Raw genomic sequence first — 14,664 nt, 5'->3', positions numbered from 1 at the left:
CCTCAGGCAGTCATTTTATAGATCCGGAATGACTAACTATCAATTACAATGATTACATGGCAATCATCAAGGAGAGATAAAGAAATAGATAAATAAAACCAAAAAAACTTTTCCATGGTATATTGCAAATCTATACTTCAGGGAACAAACGCCGTCATAATGCAGTATATGTACACCAATTGTACGTAAAGGAGAAGCAATATTTTGTTCACCTCCTCTTCTTTCCGCCTCCGCCCTCGGAGTCCGTGTTCTTTCTCTTTTTCCCTTCGCGCTGCCAGTACTCGTCTCGCTCGCGCTTCTCTCGTTCTGCCTTCTTCTCAGCGTTCTCCGCCACCTTGGCACGGTAAACCTTTCTCCGCTCCTCCTGGGCAGCCGCCCGCTTGGCGGCTTTCTCGTTGCGTAGCGTGGTCAGCTTCTGCATGAGATCACGGGCCTTCTTTTCCTCTCCACCAAGAACAACCGCGCGCTTCTGCATGTATGTCTGCTCCTTGCGGGGCCGCATCTGGGTGATCTGCGACTTGAAGGGAAGCTCGGCCGCCAGTTGGCGCGGCACACGAAGTGGGTTGAAGTGGCGGGTGGGACGCTCAACGGGACGGTATTTCGAGTCGTTCTTGAGCGGCGTAGGGATTCCCTTCTCGCGGCGGACTTCGCCAGTGAGACGCATGCCCTGCCAGCCCTCTCCGTTTTCGTCGAGATCCAGAAGGTTGGTAACAGGGTTGTAGAAACGGTGCGGCTTGATAGGATACCAGGCACGAAGGAAGACAATGTCACTCATCAGGATCTTGTCCTCAAAAGTAGCACGGAAATGACCTTCTGGCTTGCTAAGAGCTCGCTTGATCTGACCACGGATGCCGGACACGGTTCGGATGCCAGCTCCTTCGAACTTGGCAATCTCCAGGGAGGAATTGAACATATCCTTGATGAAGGCAGTGTTGCGGAAGATCTTGTACGGGTGACCAGTGAGCTTGAGCTTCTTCACGATCTCTGTGGTCTCGTCCACGTTGAGAACCACACCGGTGGCGGAAATTCGGAAACCTGGGTTCTTGTTGGAGAACGATTGCACACAACAGAAACCTGTGTTGGGTGCCACCAATGGCCCATAGAAGGTACCGAAACAGTGCATGTGCTCAGGGGTGTACTTCAGCATGCGGTTTCGCGTTCGCGAGTCAGAGATGCTGTAGATGGGGAGAGTCTGGAAGCGACGCCAGCCCAGAGAGAAGATCAAAGGATCGTTGGTCTTCAAGATCTTCTTGTGCCATCTGTGCCTCTTGATGCGGACCTGTACGTAACCGAATCGGTCCTCCGTAGGCGAGAGACCGCCCACGATGACGGGGAAGCGAGGGTTGAACTTGGCAGCGAATTCATATGGCACATTCTCCAGCACGATTCTAGCGTAGGTACCCGCTTTGAAGCCCTCTGCTCTAGCTCTCGACATGGGGTCAAGAGAATCAAATTCGGCACGATTGATATCGAGCTGTTTCTGGAGAAGGGCCTTTTGCGCATCGTACCAGTCATCCTCACCGAATTGCTCTTCATCCCGGGCTTCCCCTGCTTGACGAGATCCGTCCCTCGCGTTGGCGAAGCCTTCACGATCTTCTTCCTCAAAGCGCAGTTTGAGCTCTTCCTTCTTCTTGGCATTGCGCTCACGCTCTGCTTCAAGGTCAACGGAGCCTTCCTTGCTCTCTTCGTCATCAGCCTTTCCACCGGCCTCCTCCTCGGCCTCCAAGTCTTCGAAGCCATCATCCGCTTCTTCATCAGAAAACACGCCATCCTCATCAGAGCCGTCCTCGTCGTCATCTCCCTTGGAAAGCTTTGCAGTAGCGAAGCGAGCCCTTAACTCTTCAATCATATCGCCATCGGACCATTTCTTCTCAAGCTCCTCATAATCATACTGGGGAATCATGCGATAATCGAATTCATCCTTCTTTTCCGCGTCGGTCTTTTTAAAGAATGCATCTTCGTCGTCCTCTTCTTCCTCGTCGGCCTCGTCCGAATCATCACCTCGCCATCTGCGAATTACGTCGGCAGGCGTAATGGATTCATCGTACATCATACGGGTCAAGTCCGTGACTCGGAATGGTCGTCGCTTTCCATGAAGAGCCTTGGCGTTGGCGAGCATATTCTCCTTCCAGCGAACAGCGCTCTCCTCATCTTCATCATCAACATCCTCTTCGTCTTCTTCATCTATATCTTCGTCATCCTCTGGTCCACTCTCCAGTTCCTGGTCCTCGACGGACGAGATCGATCCTAGGTCAGAGTCACTGTCGGCGAAAGCAATGTCGTCTTCTTCGCGACCATTGGTCCCATTCTGCTTTTCTTTAAAACTCGACGCGAAGTCGGCCGGAGGAGCGATGTCTGCATCGTTTTCATCTTCGTCGTCTTCATCCTCATCCTCATCATCCTCTGCACTTTCAAAGCCTTCATCTTCGTCTTCAAAGGCTCCCTGACCATTCTCATCGTCTCCCGCGAAGCGCACCTTTCGCTTGTGTTTCCGCCCCACACCGTTGTCGTCTTCATCCGGGTGTTCGATGGCTTCTCCGCCGCGGAAGAGACGGACACCAGCGTCGGCTTCACCGAGAAGCTTTCTTTCACCTTGGAGCCCTACGACTAACTGTTCTCCCAAGCCTCTATCTTCATCGTCGGTATCGTCATCTCTGTTGAAGTTCGATGACTTCACGTCGATATACACGGCGTCCTTGTCAACCAGAACACCACCAACATCGGACATAGGTGCAAAGAGCAGCTTCTGCTTCTCGCCAAGTCTCTTGCGCGCCCCCTTCCCGGTCGCCTTCGCGATTTGCTGGTCCATAAATGGCGTCGGGCAAGGATCAGGCAGGGCCTCTATAGCAGCTACTGTGAGATCTCCAACACCTGGAACATGCACGCGGGCCCCATAGGCTGGGAAGTTTGTCCCTCGTAGATAACCGTAAAGTGCCACTGTCCTGTCGCATTTAGGATTCTCTTCGATCTGGGTGGGCGGTGTAATGTCGAGAAAGCGGTCCGCAAGGGCATACGGATGCGAATTCCGCCACACCAGCGGACGCGGGTTCTTCATCACAGAAAGAAAACGTGACAGATTGTGGATCTCACGATCGGGGTAGCGTCCATTGATCACACCAGAAAGATAGAAGAGTTTTGCACCCTGGTAGAGCTCACTCCAGAAACGGTGCTTGAGACGTTTCTTAGCGGCGCGGAGAGTGCTCTGCTTCTTGAAGAGGTCGAGATGGGTGAGGATACCGAAGACATTTCCCGGCATACCACTAGCGGCGAGCGCATTCAGAAACTCCATAGTCTCCATCTCGAATCCATAGTTTCCATCAATCATAAGAAGCACTATATCCGCAATTTTCGCGATATCGATCATGCTAGCCAAAGAGTCCGAAGGACACTCCATGAAAGTAAGTCGTCGACGTTTCGAAGTAACCACCGTAAGGGGGCCCTGTGGTGAACTCAGTGTCTGTTTCGAGTAACGTCGGATGAGCGACTTGATCAATGTCGTTTTTCCAACCTGCATTCAAGACATTCAGTCAGCTTTGCCCTCTCATTTGTCTCTTCGTAGAACGCAGCGCATCAAACTCACCCCAGGGGGTCCAACAACTGCAACGATAATTGGGGGCGCCTCTTCCGGCAGGCGATCCACAAGAGGGACATGGAGTCTCTTTTCCTTGACCTAATTCATTGATAACGCCGGTCAGCCTCGTGAATTCGATGTCTGCATTATCAACCGGCGGAGGGACGCACCTCGTGTGATCTCTGAGCCTGTCTCTTTCCCTTTCCGGGGTTTGAGAATGCGAAAGCCTTCGGATTCTGGCCTATACGGTCCCGCCCGTCAGTATGCTATATCCAGCGATGATCAAGTAGCTCTTTTGCGGGCTTCAATATCTTCACGTGCAGCGCACATACCTTCATATTTCTTCTTTTCCTTGGGAGCCCGATGGGGCCTATTGGTTTGGTCCTCCATGATGGATGTGAGGTGCTCACCTCCTCGGTCTGCTTCGTAGAGAACAGACTTCGAAGCAACGCAAGCTACCTGTCTCGTCTGTTGGCTCTCTCTTGGACCAAAATTATTATTTCCGCAACGGCTCGGATTTTCTTACTGACCGAGCGGAGGAGAAAGAAAATCTTATCGTGGTTTAGCGCTCTTGGCGGTGACCCGCTTCTCACGGGACCTCGGAATCAATATCTGCTGCTAGTACCGATAGGGAATGTTAATCCGGGAACAGGCACCCGGCCCGGTGTTAGCTTAGACCTCTCTACTGCCCGGGCTGGCAGCTCTCTTACCGGAGCCGGGTAGATAACTATCAACTTGGCGAGGGTCGAGAAGGCGGGGCAGCTCATAGACAAAGATGATAACGAGCTCGGATTGTCTCCGATATCGCCTGTGCGAGAGGAGTTCTGCTTATTGTCTACGTTAAATATTCTGTAGAGCCCCCGATTTGCTTGAGGTTGCCAAATCTAAAATCGAGACGAGGATTGTATATAGCAACATCCCTACCATGTCAACACGGCGACCACCTCCAGCATATACTGCTCCTCCCGAATCGACGGTCCACGCTTCTTCTCCTGTGTACAGAGCTGTCTCTGCCACGGCATCTGAATCATCTGCCCGCGTGCTTGAGACTTCGTTCACTATTCGTCCTTGCTCCGGTCAAGCATGGACTGTTCGTGCCGGACAAATCTGCCGCATCACGACTCCTCGTGGACCACAGGTTGGTGACCTGAATATCTGGAACGCAAATAACCCACGCGAGAGATTGTGGGCAGCACGAACTCGTCAGATCCACGCTTCCCATGTGTCAGTGGGTGACCGACTGTGGTCTAATTTGCCCTACCTGCGGCCTCTGGTCACAATCACAGGGGACTCTCTAGGTGGAGGACAACTCCATGAGGTCTTAGATGCGGATGGGAAACGGAAGAAGGGCGTTGGATTTGGAACATCCCAATGGGGAGGCCGCGTGCATGATCTGATGGGAACGCGGTGCGATCCATACGTCAACCTTCTCATGGGCGGAGAGAGCTTCGATTTCCACTGTCATTCCAACCTGACGCGAGCGGTGACACCATTTGGTCTGACCGAATTGGACGTGCATGATGTTCTGAATGTCTTCCAGGTGACTGGTCTGGACGAGGAAGGAAAGTACTTTATGGAGACATGTCCAGCCAAGCCAGGCGAGTACTTTGAGTTCTTCGCCGAGGTTGACGTGCTGTGTGCGCTGTCTGCCTGTCCTGGAGGTAGGGAGTTTCTTTTCTTTTTTCTAGACAGCGTTTATGCTTCCGCGTTCGACTAATGACATTGTTCGTCTTCAGGCGATCTTTCAGCGTGGGGCTGGGAAGACAAAGCAGGTGGTGACATGGCAGCCACGACACGCCCACTTGGTGTGGAGGTGTATACATTGGCTGATTCGAGTCTCCTCAATGGCTGGAAACAGCCGGAGTGTCCCAAGTATACCGGTATGCATGGCATGAGAATGCCTGAGAGAAAAGATGCAGAGGGTTGCAACTTCTCCGGAGTGTGACCAGCTCTCCATACTGTGTATCGTAATACGTCTAATCGGGAGACTTTACGAACACTGCTGGCCTTAACAGTAAACTCAAGTTCCATTGTGAAGTCAGCTATAAGTAAATACCGTTCTTTTGCTTGGACAAAACCAGCTTCCTCCTTCAATTCTTCATGCTGTATCCACTACTAGCTTGGTCCTGATTTCTATGTTACGTTTTTCATTTGATAACAGACCTAGAGTAGAGATTCCTTGACCATAGTAGGGCTAATGGTAACTATTGTCGATCGTACATACTTGTCATCATGATGGAGGAACATACTTAGTCTTCCGTTTGCGCGTCTGATTGAAACCCAAATATTGCTAAGGAATCATTACTTCCTTTTTTTTTTTTTGAGTTAGTTCCTGGGACTAGTACCTGTCCGCTGTCTCTAGTAGTACTATGAAACTCTCCATGTCTCTTGCCGAATAAATGGCATGTTTATCACACGTGACAACCCCGCGCCGGATGCGTCATCGCCCCGATCCGCGACAAGAAGGCTCGATTGCGTCACACCCAAGACTGTCTGCCAGTAGGCAGATGGCGGTGCAGGTCAATATGGTACGCTTCATCGCCGTCGCAGTGAGGCGTTGTGGCCATGTTGCGTTATCATAGGAACAAGGCTACTTAGGACGGCTAAGAGATCGTAGACGTAGTGATGGAGACCATGGAGACCCTGGGGACGGATCTGTATCAGTCGAGATCCACCGTGTAGATTAGGACCGAATACCATGCTCGACTCTAAACCAAGATCGCGCGGATATGTATTCTCGAAGCGCGGTTTGAGCAATCAGATCGCATCACGTCGACCGGCCCTGATTTCCGGGGACCCTCCCAGTTAAGTAGAGAGGCGTCTTTACCGGATGGGCAAGTTAGTTGTTAGTTGGCTATTAGTTGGTATCATCCCACCCCGTTATCATCTCACAAGGCTCCCTCATTTCCAGTCACCGCCTCGCCCCATATAAGGACTGTCTGCCCCTCTTGCGATTCCCCTCTTCCCTTCCCGTTGCATTCCTCTTGACCACTGCACCATCATTGCTTTCATCAGCACAATCTACATCTGTTTCGATCAGAAGCTCCACGTCATACACGTCTAGGAAGCATCAACGGCCCAGTGGCACTACTCCCCGCGCTGTTCCGTTCTCTTACTCGCTCTGGAACACAGGCCCGTGGAATACACAGCACCCCAATAACCAGGATGCCTCTCTTCAACGTTCGTACTCTGAAATCCGGAACGGACCATACTCGACGGACCTAACTCTGACATACACGGATGAATCTAGGTTACACTCAAGAAGGATTCCTCTCCCGAGGAACTCCAGAAGTGCGTGCTCGATTAACCATACCCGCGCACGTCATCCGCCTGAGGACTGAGCTGATCTATTATTCATCTCTACAGGGCTAAGGACCAGGCCGTGCAAGATGGAGGAATCATCAAGCACGAATACAGTCTGATCAAGGGGTTCACGTAAGCCATCCCCCCCGCTTGTGCCATTCCCTGGGATATACCTTGTTGGCCAGCTGACACCTACTTCCCCAATCAGTGTCGAGTATCCGGAGGACCATGTCAAAATCTTGCAGACGAACGACCACGTCCACGTCGAGCAGGATGGCGAAGTGCGGACTCAGTAGAAGGCATCACTGGATGAAATGAGCATTGCATAGCATCATCATCGTGAATCAGCCAGCGTTTCATGGAATCCGAAGGCAGAAGAAAGGGCAAGGTTCATATAGCGCGATAGAGAGCGGGGTAGATCGACTTTCTGGGAGGAGTCAGGAACATGTTATTTCTTCCTCCTTTGAGCAGAAATTCCCGCGGGATTCTGCACAATGCGCATGATATCTATTTGTATGGACTATAAAGCACAGGGTGTATGTGTTTGCAGTATGACCAATTTGACAATTTGATGTTTCTTTTCAGGCTCTAGTACGGGTAATATATCCTGCCTACAATCATAACGGCTGGGATGTAAGGTCTAGATTTTACACAATCAGTATCACTAATTAATATCGCTTTTTGGTGGTTAGTAGCCTCAAAAGGGAAATATGACAGGCGTCACGTGGGCTTTTCATGGGAGTCTATACACCACGATGTTGTGGAATTTCCAAGCAGCGAGGCTGAGAAATAGGTGGAATTGATTACTCGCTTAAAAAGACTAAACATGCCGGCTATTACAGGCTGGCACCCCGTACATAGGTAGTCATATTGAATCCCGCGGGTAAAGGTTATGACAAGAAGTCGAGATATTTGTTGATTTCTGCAGGTACACTAACACTACTACATTATTAATGGTCTTTTTGCACCCAGGGAATCAAGCGCCAACTTCTCCATAAAACCAACATTGGGATATCTTCGCAACTCCAGCCGACATGGATTTGAGTTATTCGTCCTCCTCTAGGTCGTGGTTATCCTCTCCTAACTCGTACTTTCTCTCGAGCAAATCGTATGTATCCCAGTTAAACATCTTCCGGAGATGAGTGAAGCAATCATCTCTCTTATGGAATGAGGGATATGCCTCCTTACGGCCAGAGACACATTTCACATCCATCGGGATCTGTCCGAAATACATCCACTCGAGCGGGTGATTTGGTAATTCCTGAAGGTACTTCTGTGCTTCCGACAACATTCGCTTCCGGTGTAGGCTCTCCCAGATCATCTGGCACAGTTTCGAAAACCCTATGTTGTGACGGGAGCGACCCTGGGGAAATTGATCGGCATCTTCCATAGCTCGCATGACTTCGACTGTGTATCGTTCAAAGTAATATCTTTCAACTGTGCTATCACTGGTACTGAGGTATGAATCTCGTGAAAAAGCAAACCTCCTTAGCCTTGGTAAATGCAAGAACGTTTCACGCATGGCCTGATGGTCTATAAGCCAATCGTAGTAAAGTCCAGTCTGTGTTCCCGCACTTAGCCAGACCTGTTCAAGTCCTTTAATTGTGCCAATTATTTCAAGATCCTCTCGCGGGATAAAGTCGCCATGCCATGTAAGGTGAAGAGATGTTAGGTTGGCGAACGAACGCGATAGCACCGGTAGAAGCTTGAACCTGAGGAACTCCGAAGAAAGAGAAAACTGGAAAGACAATTTCGACAACTGGTCGTTGGCAATAATAAAATCCATAGGTAGCCTTGGGCATTTATTATACAGTTCGAGTCTTTCCAGGGACGGGATTCTGCCACGTTTGTCGAGAAGCTCAGAGACCACCATGTCTTCTGGATCGATACACAGCGACCGAAGCAGGCACTCCTCACTTGGGGGGATCAGTGCGTGGAGAATAGTGGGAGGATAGAGCAGCCAATTATTCTTTATCAAGATCAGATCACGCAGTTTCGGGAAACGTGGAATTTTTGAGTCGTAGTCAATAGATACTAGCAGGTGTTGAGGTTCATATGGCTCTTCCACGACCCAAGTCAGTGATTCAAGTGTTTCGGCGCAGGCTTGCAGAATATTGATAGAGAGTGGAGGATATCTGTGAGCTGCCTCATCTCGTCCACTGAAGTCGCGCGATTGCAAATACAGGGTTCGCAGACGCCACTGTTGGGTGGGCAATCTATTTAGCATCTCCGCCTGACATTGCTGCGATGGTTTGATATCCAATAGTTTCAAACTATGGACATTAGACTTCAGAAGTGCCTCAAAAAACTCGTAGTCCACTTCAATGCTGTCCCTCCATTCCAGCCGGCGAAGATGCGGCAAGGAAGGCAAGATACGCTCTATGGAGGGAAGGTATCTGTTGAAGTATAGAGACGAGGCCCTGTCAAACCGGGAATGGAACTTTTCTCGAGAAAGATACATAACATCCCTAGTCCTCAGAGAATGTCTGGATTCCATGTGAGAGGACACCGTATTAACGGTCAGATGCCGGATGCATGCCCCTAAAGATGGCCGTACTGCATGGGCAGCATTGCTCTGGCGTTCTTGCAATTCTTTCTCCAGGTGCGTTCCCAGTTGAAAGCAGGAGTCACTGTAATCAAAGCAGATACTACTGAACTGACGAGATCTGGCTAATTGGCGGCAGTCGCTGTTGACTAAAGCAAGAGAGGGAAGACTTTCGTCAGGGATATGCAGAAGGATGTTTGCGAGCACCTCCACCGGAAGTTTGAAGAGGATCGCCCCTGATGCCGGCGGGTGGCCCTCATTGACACGATCGAATGTGAGAGGTTCAGGACGTGTAACTTTTTTGTATCCATCCCTGAAATCCGGCGGTCGAGGTCTCAGAAGCGGAATGATGTCTCCGCGTGTTCGAGAAGCAGCCCGGGCGTTTGCAGATGAGGCACCATCTTCCATTTTCAAGGGTGCCTGAAAGGCCTGAATAGATCACTTTGATCACGTAAACACCTTGTAAGTGCTAGCTATGTAGAGGTACAGGTACTAGGTATGCTAGTGCGACGAGCGTTGAGATGTATCGAACGATGTTAAGCTGTCCTGTCGCCAGCTGTCTTGATTCGCTGCACTGGAAAAATGCATCCCTGCTATAGCCAAATTCAATCAAAAAGGATTGCGCAACAGAATATTATGTTTTCATTGTCCAACTCAAAGGAGAAGAGTACGTGTTAGTTAGTTAGGTGTAATTGATTACAGAGACTCGAGATGTTCATCTAGGGGGAACTTTCCGTTTCCGGAAAGGCGGTGAACTGCTGATACTTGTTGTATTTTTAGGCCTGAGGCAGTAAGGTATCAATTCAAACTTAGGTCGCGAATCTCATAGTCTAGTCAGCACCGACAGAGTGCTGTGAAAAGCGATTTATTTTCGTTTCAAATTCTTCGAATCATAAGCTGGCCCGGGAAGCGATCCAGAAAATTTAGGGTGGAGCTTAATTCGTGTTCGCTAGGCCAACCGTCATTCGGATATCTACAGGTTCCCATCCTTCAAAGAGTTAATCTTCAAGACACGACCGCACGGTCGCCTCGACGCTCTAGCTAGTATGACATTCATGCTGTCCTGTTCCTGCTAAGATAAGGGAGAGGTTTCTGCTGCCAGAGTGAGACTTGAGGAAGGCGCCTGGTCAGAAAGCCAGATTGGTTCATCGAATAATAGCGAATATACATACAAACTTGATGATCCTCAACTTCTCACGTTCCGGTCAGAAGGTTACGCTGGTAAGTGCGACGACTTTCAGATTCTGTCGCCAGATCTGGTTGTTGAATAATCACAGAGCGCTTCGTTTCAGGATCAAGTTTCATGACCTGGGTTCCACATGGACCGGTTCTAGCTACCTCAGCGAGATATTCCCCGATGCTGAGATCGAGTTTCAAGTAAGGGTTAGTTTCCAGATGGCTTACGGGCTCTCTTAGGGCTTAACTGATCTCTTTAAGACTCCGACGGCTCGGGTTGTCTGAATTGAGACCTGTGTTTCGCTCCTGTCTATTAGTTCTTCCGACTCATCCCTCTCCATGTAAGTTTCCGCTTATTAAACGACGATTGCGATAAATGACTAAACTCAGTTATGTTTTTCAAGTCTCCATCTCTTCACCGGAAGAATAAGTGCTGCTGATCAGATGAGCAGTAAACACCGCTGTGACAACAATTATCCTCTCCAGGGTGACATCAGTTAGTACTAGAGGGGGTCCCTCAAACCTCAGATGCTTCTTGAGGAGAAATGCAGTTCCTAGTCAGCTCGACTTCTGATACTGTTGCATTATCCGGCCTTTGGGTGCGATACAAGCAATTGATAGTTGTCAAGGTCTACAGCTCAAGGCCCTGTTGATCCCTTGACAAAGACACGGAAGGTAACAAGTCGCAAGAGCGAGAAACAAGCACTGGAAGTTGACGCAGCGAATCATTTCTCTTAGAGATTCATGGACCACTGCTTAGGAATGCTTATCTGATCTTGACTGTGTCGAGGCTAAAACGCGGTAACACATATGAGACCGTGCATGTCGCAGGTCTGCCGCAGCTATGCGGTTATTCTTACTCACCATTTCACCGATCCGATGGGCACGGTTGATCGAAACAGCCCAGTGGTCCCTTGTGGGCCTAATTTCTTCGAGAAACAATGCACCTTTTTTGGCTTGCAAATGTTGATGTAGAGTCAAGCATGTCTGAGTGTCCGACGAAAGTTAGGTTGGTTTTGTAGGTCCGCCAGGAAATTGTTCGTGGCATTCTGCTAATACAATCAGTCAAACAAGCTTTATTCACTTCTCCTATGCATTATTGTGTGACATACATTTCTTTGGTTGTCAATAACCATGTCACCATCTCCTTGGATGGCCAAGCCTGATAAAACCCTTTGGAACAGCCACCGGTCCATCTCATCTTTGAAGCTAGCAATACTCGGCACACCTTGCTGCTCCCAAGGGATCTGTTTCTTCGCACGTCCCGCTGCGCTCTAAATCTGTTGCTCTAGCCACACTGATGAGATTATGTGTGATCTCATTGGTTTCCCGTCATGACAATTCGCTTTGTTATCAAACTCGGGTGACGACTCTCTTCTTGGCGGTGTCTCATGGCCTCTTGGTGAATCGAGTAGAAGTTTATATCACAGTGGAATCATGTCCTGCTTGTCATCTTTTATTGTGTTTCTATATTTTCGTGCAACTTTACTTTTTTTCAGTTCTTTTTGCTGCTTTCTTAATCGGGGAGGTTTGATATTTGATTCTTTCAGTTCTTATTCTTATTCTTATTCTTCATTCTCCCTCGATTTACAGCAGGACTGTATTCCGGGGCTATAGTATTGTTCTTTCTCGAGAAACGGCAACTCTCCAAACCGTTCTTACATTTCTCCGCTTTCTTTGATAACATTTTTGAACGGAGCAACATGGGTGTGCTATCACTTGGGCTCATATTATTGTCCACGGCCGCAGTCGTTATGGCGGAAGGGGAAGAAGGAGGAGCGCCACCCTTCAATATCCATGTGGCTCTTGCGGGAGTTTATATTGCAGTGATCGCTGGAGCAGTAGCAATTACCTTGGCCTGGCAAGCTGCAGCTCGGATGTCCGCATATCTTCGAAAGATTTCGTGTCTGAACAATCCCACCCAGCGCTATTTCGTTTCCGCCAGTACATTCCTTGGACCTCTGAAGGAGCATTTAATCTATGCGCCGCTGTTTGGAACGAGACATAATCGAGAACTTCAGCTCAGCAAGAGCCTGACGCTTGGAACGGTCCCCAGTCGTCTGCAGACACTCATTCTCTTCGGCGTCGTGGGATTCAATTTCCTGTTCGTTCTTGTGGATCTTGACTTTTCGTCAAAGGAGCTATGGGACGATTTTAGGAGTCGGACGGGCGCCATGGCAGTGGCCAATCTTATTCCCTTGGTCATTTTCGCTGGTCGCAATAATCCTTTGATTGCCATACTTCATGTCTCGTTCGATACTTTTAACTTCCTTCATCGGTGGATTGCACGATGCATCGTGCTGGAGGCAATTGCACATGCCCTTGTCACTATCGTTCCAGTAGGCCAGAAAGGTTAGTGGTACATAAACTGTTGGTGTAGCCCTTGCTAATATAAACATAGGTGGAACCCTAGCCATCGGACAGCTCTTTCAAACCGACGCTTTCTGTCTGGTTGGGCTCGTGGTAAGTTCCTACCAGCCAGTGCAGGAAAGGTCATCCTAACTGACTCAAAAAGGCTGTCTGCGGTTTCATGGGTCTGAACGTCCATTCTTTCTCTCCTCTACGACATGCCTTTTACGAGACGTTTCTTCATACACACATTGCCCTCGTACTCGTCACCTTCGGGTTTCTCTGGACGCATCTCAACGAGTACACCGAACAGCGATATTTCCTACTACCTGCGATCATCGCCTGGGCCGCCGAGGTGAGTCGGCATTATGCAAATTAATAGGGACATTGGAAAGGCTAACTGGTAATCTAGCGAACTGTACGCCTTATTACCCTTTTCCGTCGCAATATCGGCAATGGAGGAACCACAGTCGCTGTGGAAGCTCTCGCTGGAAACGCAATGAGAGTCACCCTGTTCATGGCCCGTCCATGGACGTTCAAGCCCGGTCAACATGTCTATCTGTACCTACCTTCAGTCGGATTCTGGACCTCTCACCCATTCAGCGTTGCGTGGAGCGAGACACGGAGTATGTCACTCGATAAAGAGTCCATGCTCACGTCCTTTGATGAGCCCTCCAAAACCATGTCTTTAGTTATTAAGCGCCAAGGTGGGTTCACCGATAAGCTATATAAGCGTGCAGCAGAAAGCGTTGGACGGCCAATATACCTCACTGGTTTCGTCGAGGGCCCTTATGGAGGCATCCATGAGGCCAGTTCCTATGGGACCGTCTTGTTATTCGCCGGTGGAGTTGGTATCACGCATCCCTTCTCGTTTGTACGTGAGCTGGTGTCTGGTTATGCCAATGGCACTGCCGCTGCTCGAAAAGTCACGTTGGCATGGGCGATCCAGAGCCCTGACCAAGTCAGCTGGGTTTATCCTTGGCTGATGGATCTCCTTGAGATGGAACGATGCGAGGAAGTGCTTCGAGTTAAGCTCTTCATAACCCGTCCCGGCAACACAGAGGACATGCACCGACTAGTTTCCGAAACCTCACACCCTTCCAGTCGCATTGTCCTGCAGACATTGATCGGGCGTCCTGACCCTGAGAAACTCATTGACGAAGAAATCGAACAGCAGGTGGGTGCTATGGGTGTCATGGTGTGTGGATCGGGTAGTCTGAGTGACGGCATCCGACGAGCTTGTCGTAAAAGGCAGACTCGGACGCATATTGACTTTATCGAGGAGAGCTTCTCGTGGTAAACTATCCTACTTAGTCATGGAGAGACTCAATGACGCTCTTTTCTTTCACCGTACCTTATTACCGACGATGCAGGTTATCTGCGGAAATAGGATGCGTGGATTCTTCCTTCCTTCCTTCCTTCGATCATGACCTTTTTAGGATATATATGTATATATCCTCCCAATATCACTCGTTAATGTTGTTCTCCCCGAACATAATGATCATCATAGAAGAGATGTTTACTTATAAAAATACCAGTACATTACGAGGAATAGAATGGTCTTACGCGTACATGACATCTGAAACGTCGTACAGTATATCTGTGACAATCTACAGACACCTCGAACCGTCCCATCATCGACTAACTTGACCAGAAATATAACTAACTTGACCAGAAAATATACTCCCCAAGAAAAAGCAGATGTCACACAGTGTAATGG

General features: G+C 49.3%; 5 protein-coding genes across 5 annotated transcripts; 3 read left to right on the top strand and 2 right to left on the bottom strand.

Moving 5' to 3' along the window:
- Positions 1 to 27: 27 nt before the first annotated feature.
- Positions 28 to 4,077, bottom strand: C8Q69DRAFT_433491 (putative ribosome biogenesis protein). Its single transcript, XM_028628515.1, has 4 exons — positions 3,904 to 4,077; positions 3,742 to 3,812; positions 3,581 to 3,670; positions 28 to 3,508 (listed from the first exon to the last, which is right to left on the bottom strand). Exons 1-4 carry the CDS (start codon positions 3,959 to 3,961, stop codon positions 209 to 211), a joined length of 3,519 nt encoding a protein of 1,172 aa, XP_028484853.1. The 5' UTR covers positions 3,962 to 4,077; the 3' UTR covers positions 28 to 208.
- Positions 4,078 to 4,496: 419 nt separating this feature from the next.
- On the top strand, positions 4,497 to 5,516 carry C8Q69DRAFT_403545 (meiotic chromosome segregation protein; the record flags this gene model as incomplete). The annotated part of the gene is made up of 2 exons (XM_028628007.1): positions 4,497 to 5,232; positions 5,308 to 5,516. 2 exons carry the CDS (start codon positions 4,497 to 4,499, stop codon positions 5,514 to 5,516), a joined length of 945 nt encoding a protein of 314 aa, XP_028484852.1.
- Positions 5,517 to 6,736: 1,220 nt separating this feature from the next.
- On the top strand, positions 6,737 to 7,170 carry C8Q69DRAFT_507573 (hypothetical protein; the record flags this gene model as incomplete). The annotated part of the gene is made up of 4 exons (XM_028632899.1): positions 6,737 to 6,751; positions 6,822 to 6,862; positions 6,938 to 7,006; positions 7,083 to 7,170. 4 exons carry the CDS (start codon positions 6,737 to 6,739, stop codon positions 7,168 to 7,170), a joined length of 213 nt encoding a protein of 70 aa, XP_028484851.1.
- Positions 7,171 to 7,712: 542 nt separating this feature from the next.
- Positions 7,713 to 10,100, bottom strand: C8Q69DRAFT_469308 (hypothetical protein). Its single transcript, XM_028630750.1, has one exon. It carries the CDS (start codon positions 9,825 to 9,827, stop codon positions 7,920 to 7,922), a length of 1,908 nt encoding a protein of 635 aa, XP_028484850.1. The 5' UTR covers positions 9,828 to 10,100; the 3' UTR covers positions 7,713 to 7,919.
- Positions 10,101 to 12,214: 2,114 nt separating this feature from the next.
- Positions 12,215 to 14,645, top strand: C8Q69DRAFT_285390 (ferric reductase NAD binding domain-containing protein). Its single transcript, XM_028626957.1, has 4 exons — positions 12,215 to 12,947; positions 12,997 to 13,058; positions 13,111 to 13,299; positions 13,357 to 14,645. Exons 1-4 carry the CDS (start codon positions 12,299 to 12,301, stop codon positions 14,242 to 14,244), a joined length of 1,788 nt encoding a protein of 595 aa, XP_028484849.1. The 5' UTR covers positions 12,215 to 12,298; the 3' UTR covers positions 14,245 to 14,645.
- Positions 14,646 to 14,664: the final 19 nt, after the last annotated feature.

Source organism: Paecilomyces variotii (assembly GCF_004022145.1).
Source record: "Paecilomyces variotii strain CBS 101075 chromosome Unknown C8Q69scaffold_6, whole genome shotgun sequence".
Taxonomy (NCBI): domain Eukaryota; kingdom Fungi; phylum Ascomycota; class Eurotiomycetes; order Eurotiales; family Thermoascaceae; genus Paecilomyces; species Paecilomyces variotii.
Note: the sequence above shows the minus strand (reverse complement) of the source record. Positions and strands in the feature narration are given on the sequence as shown.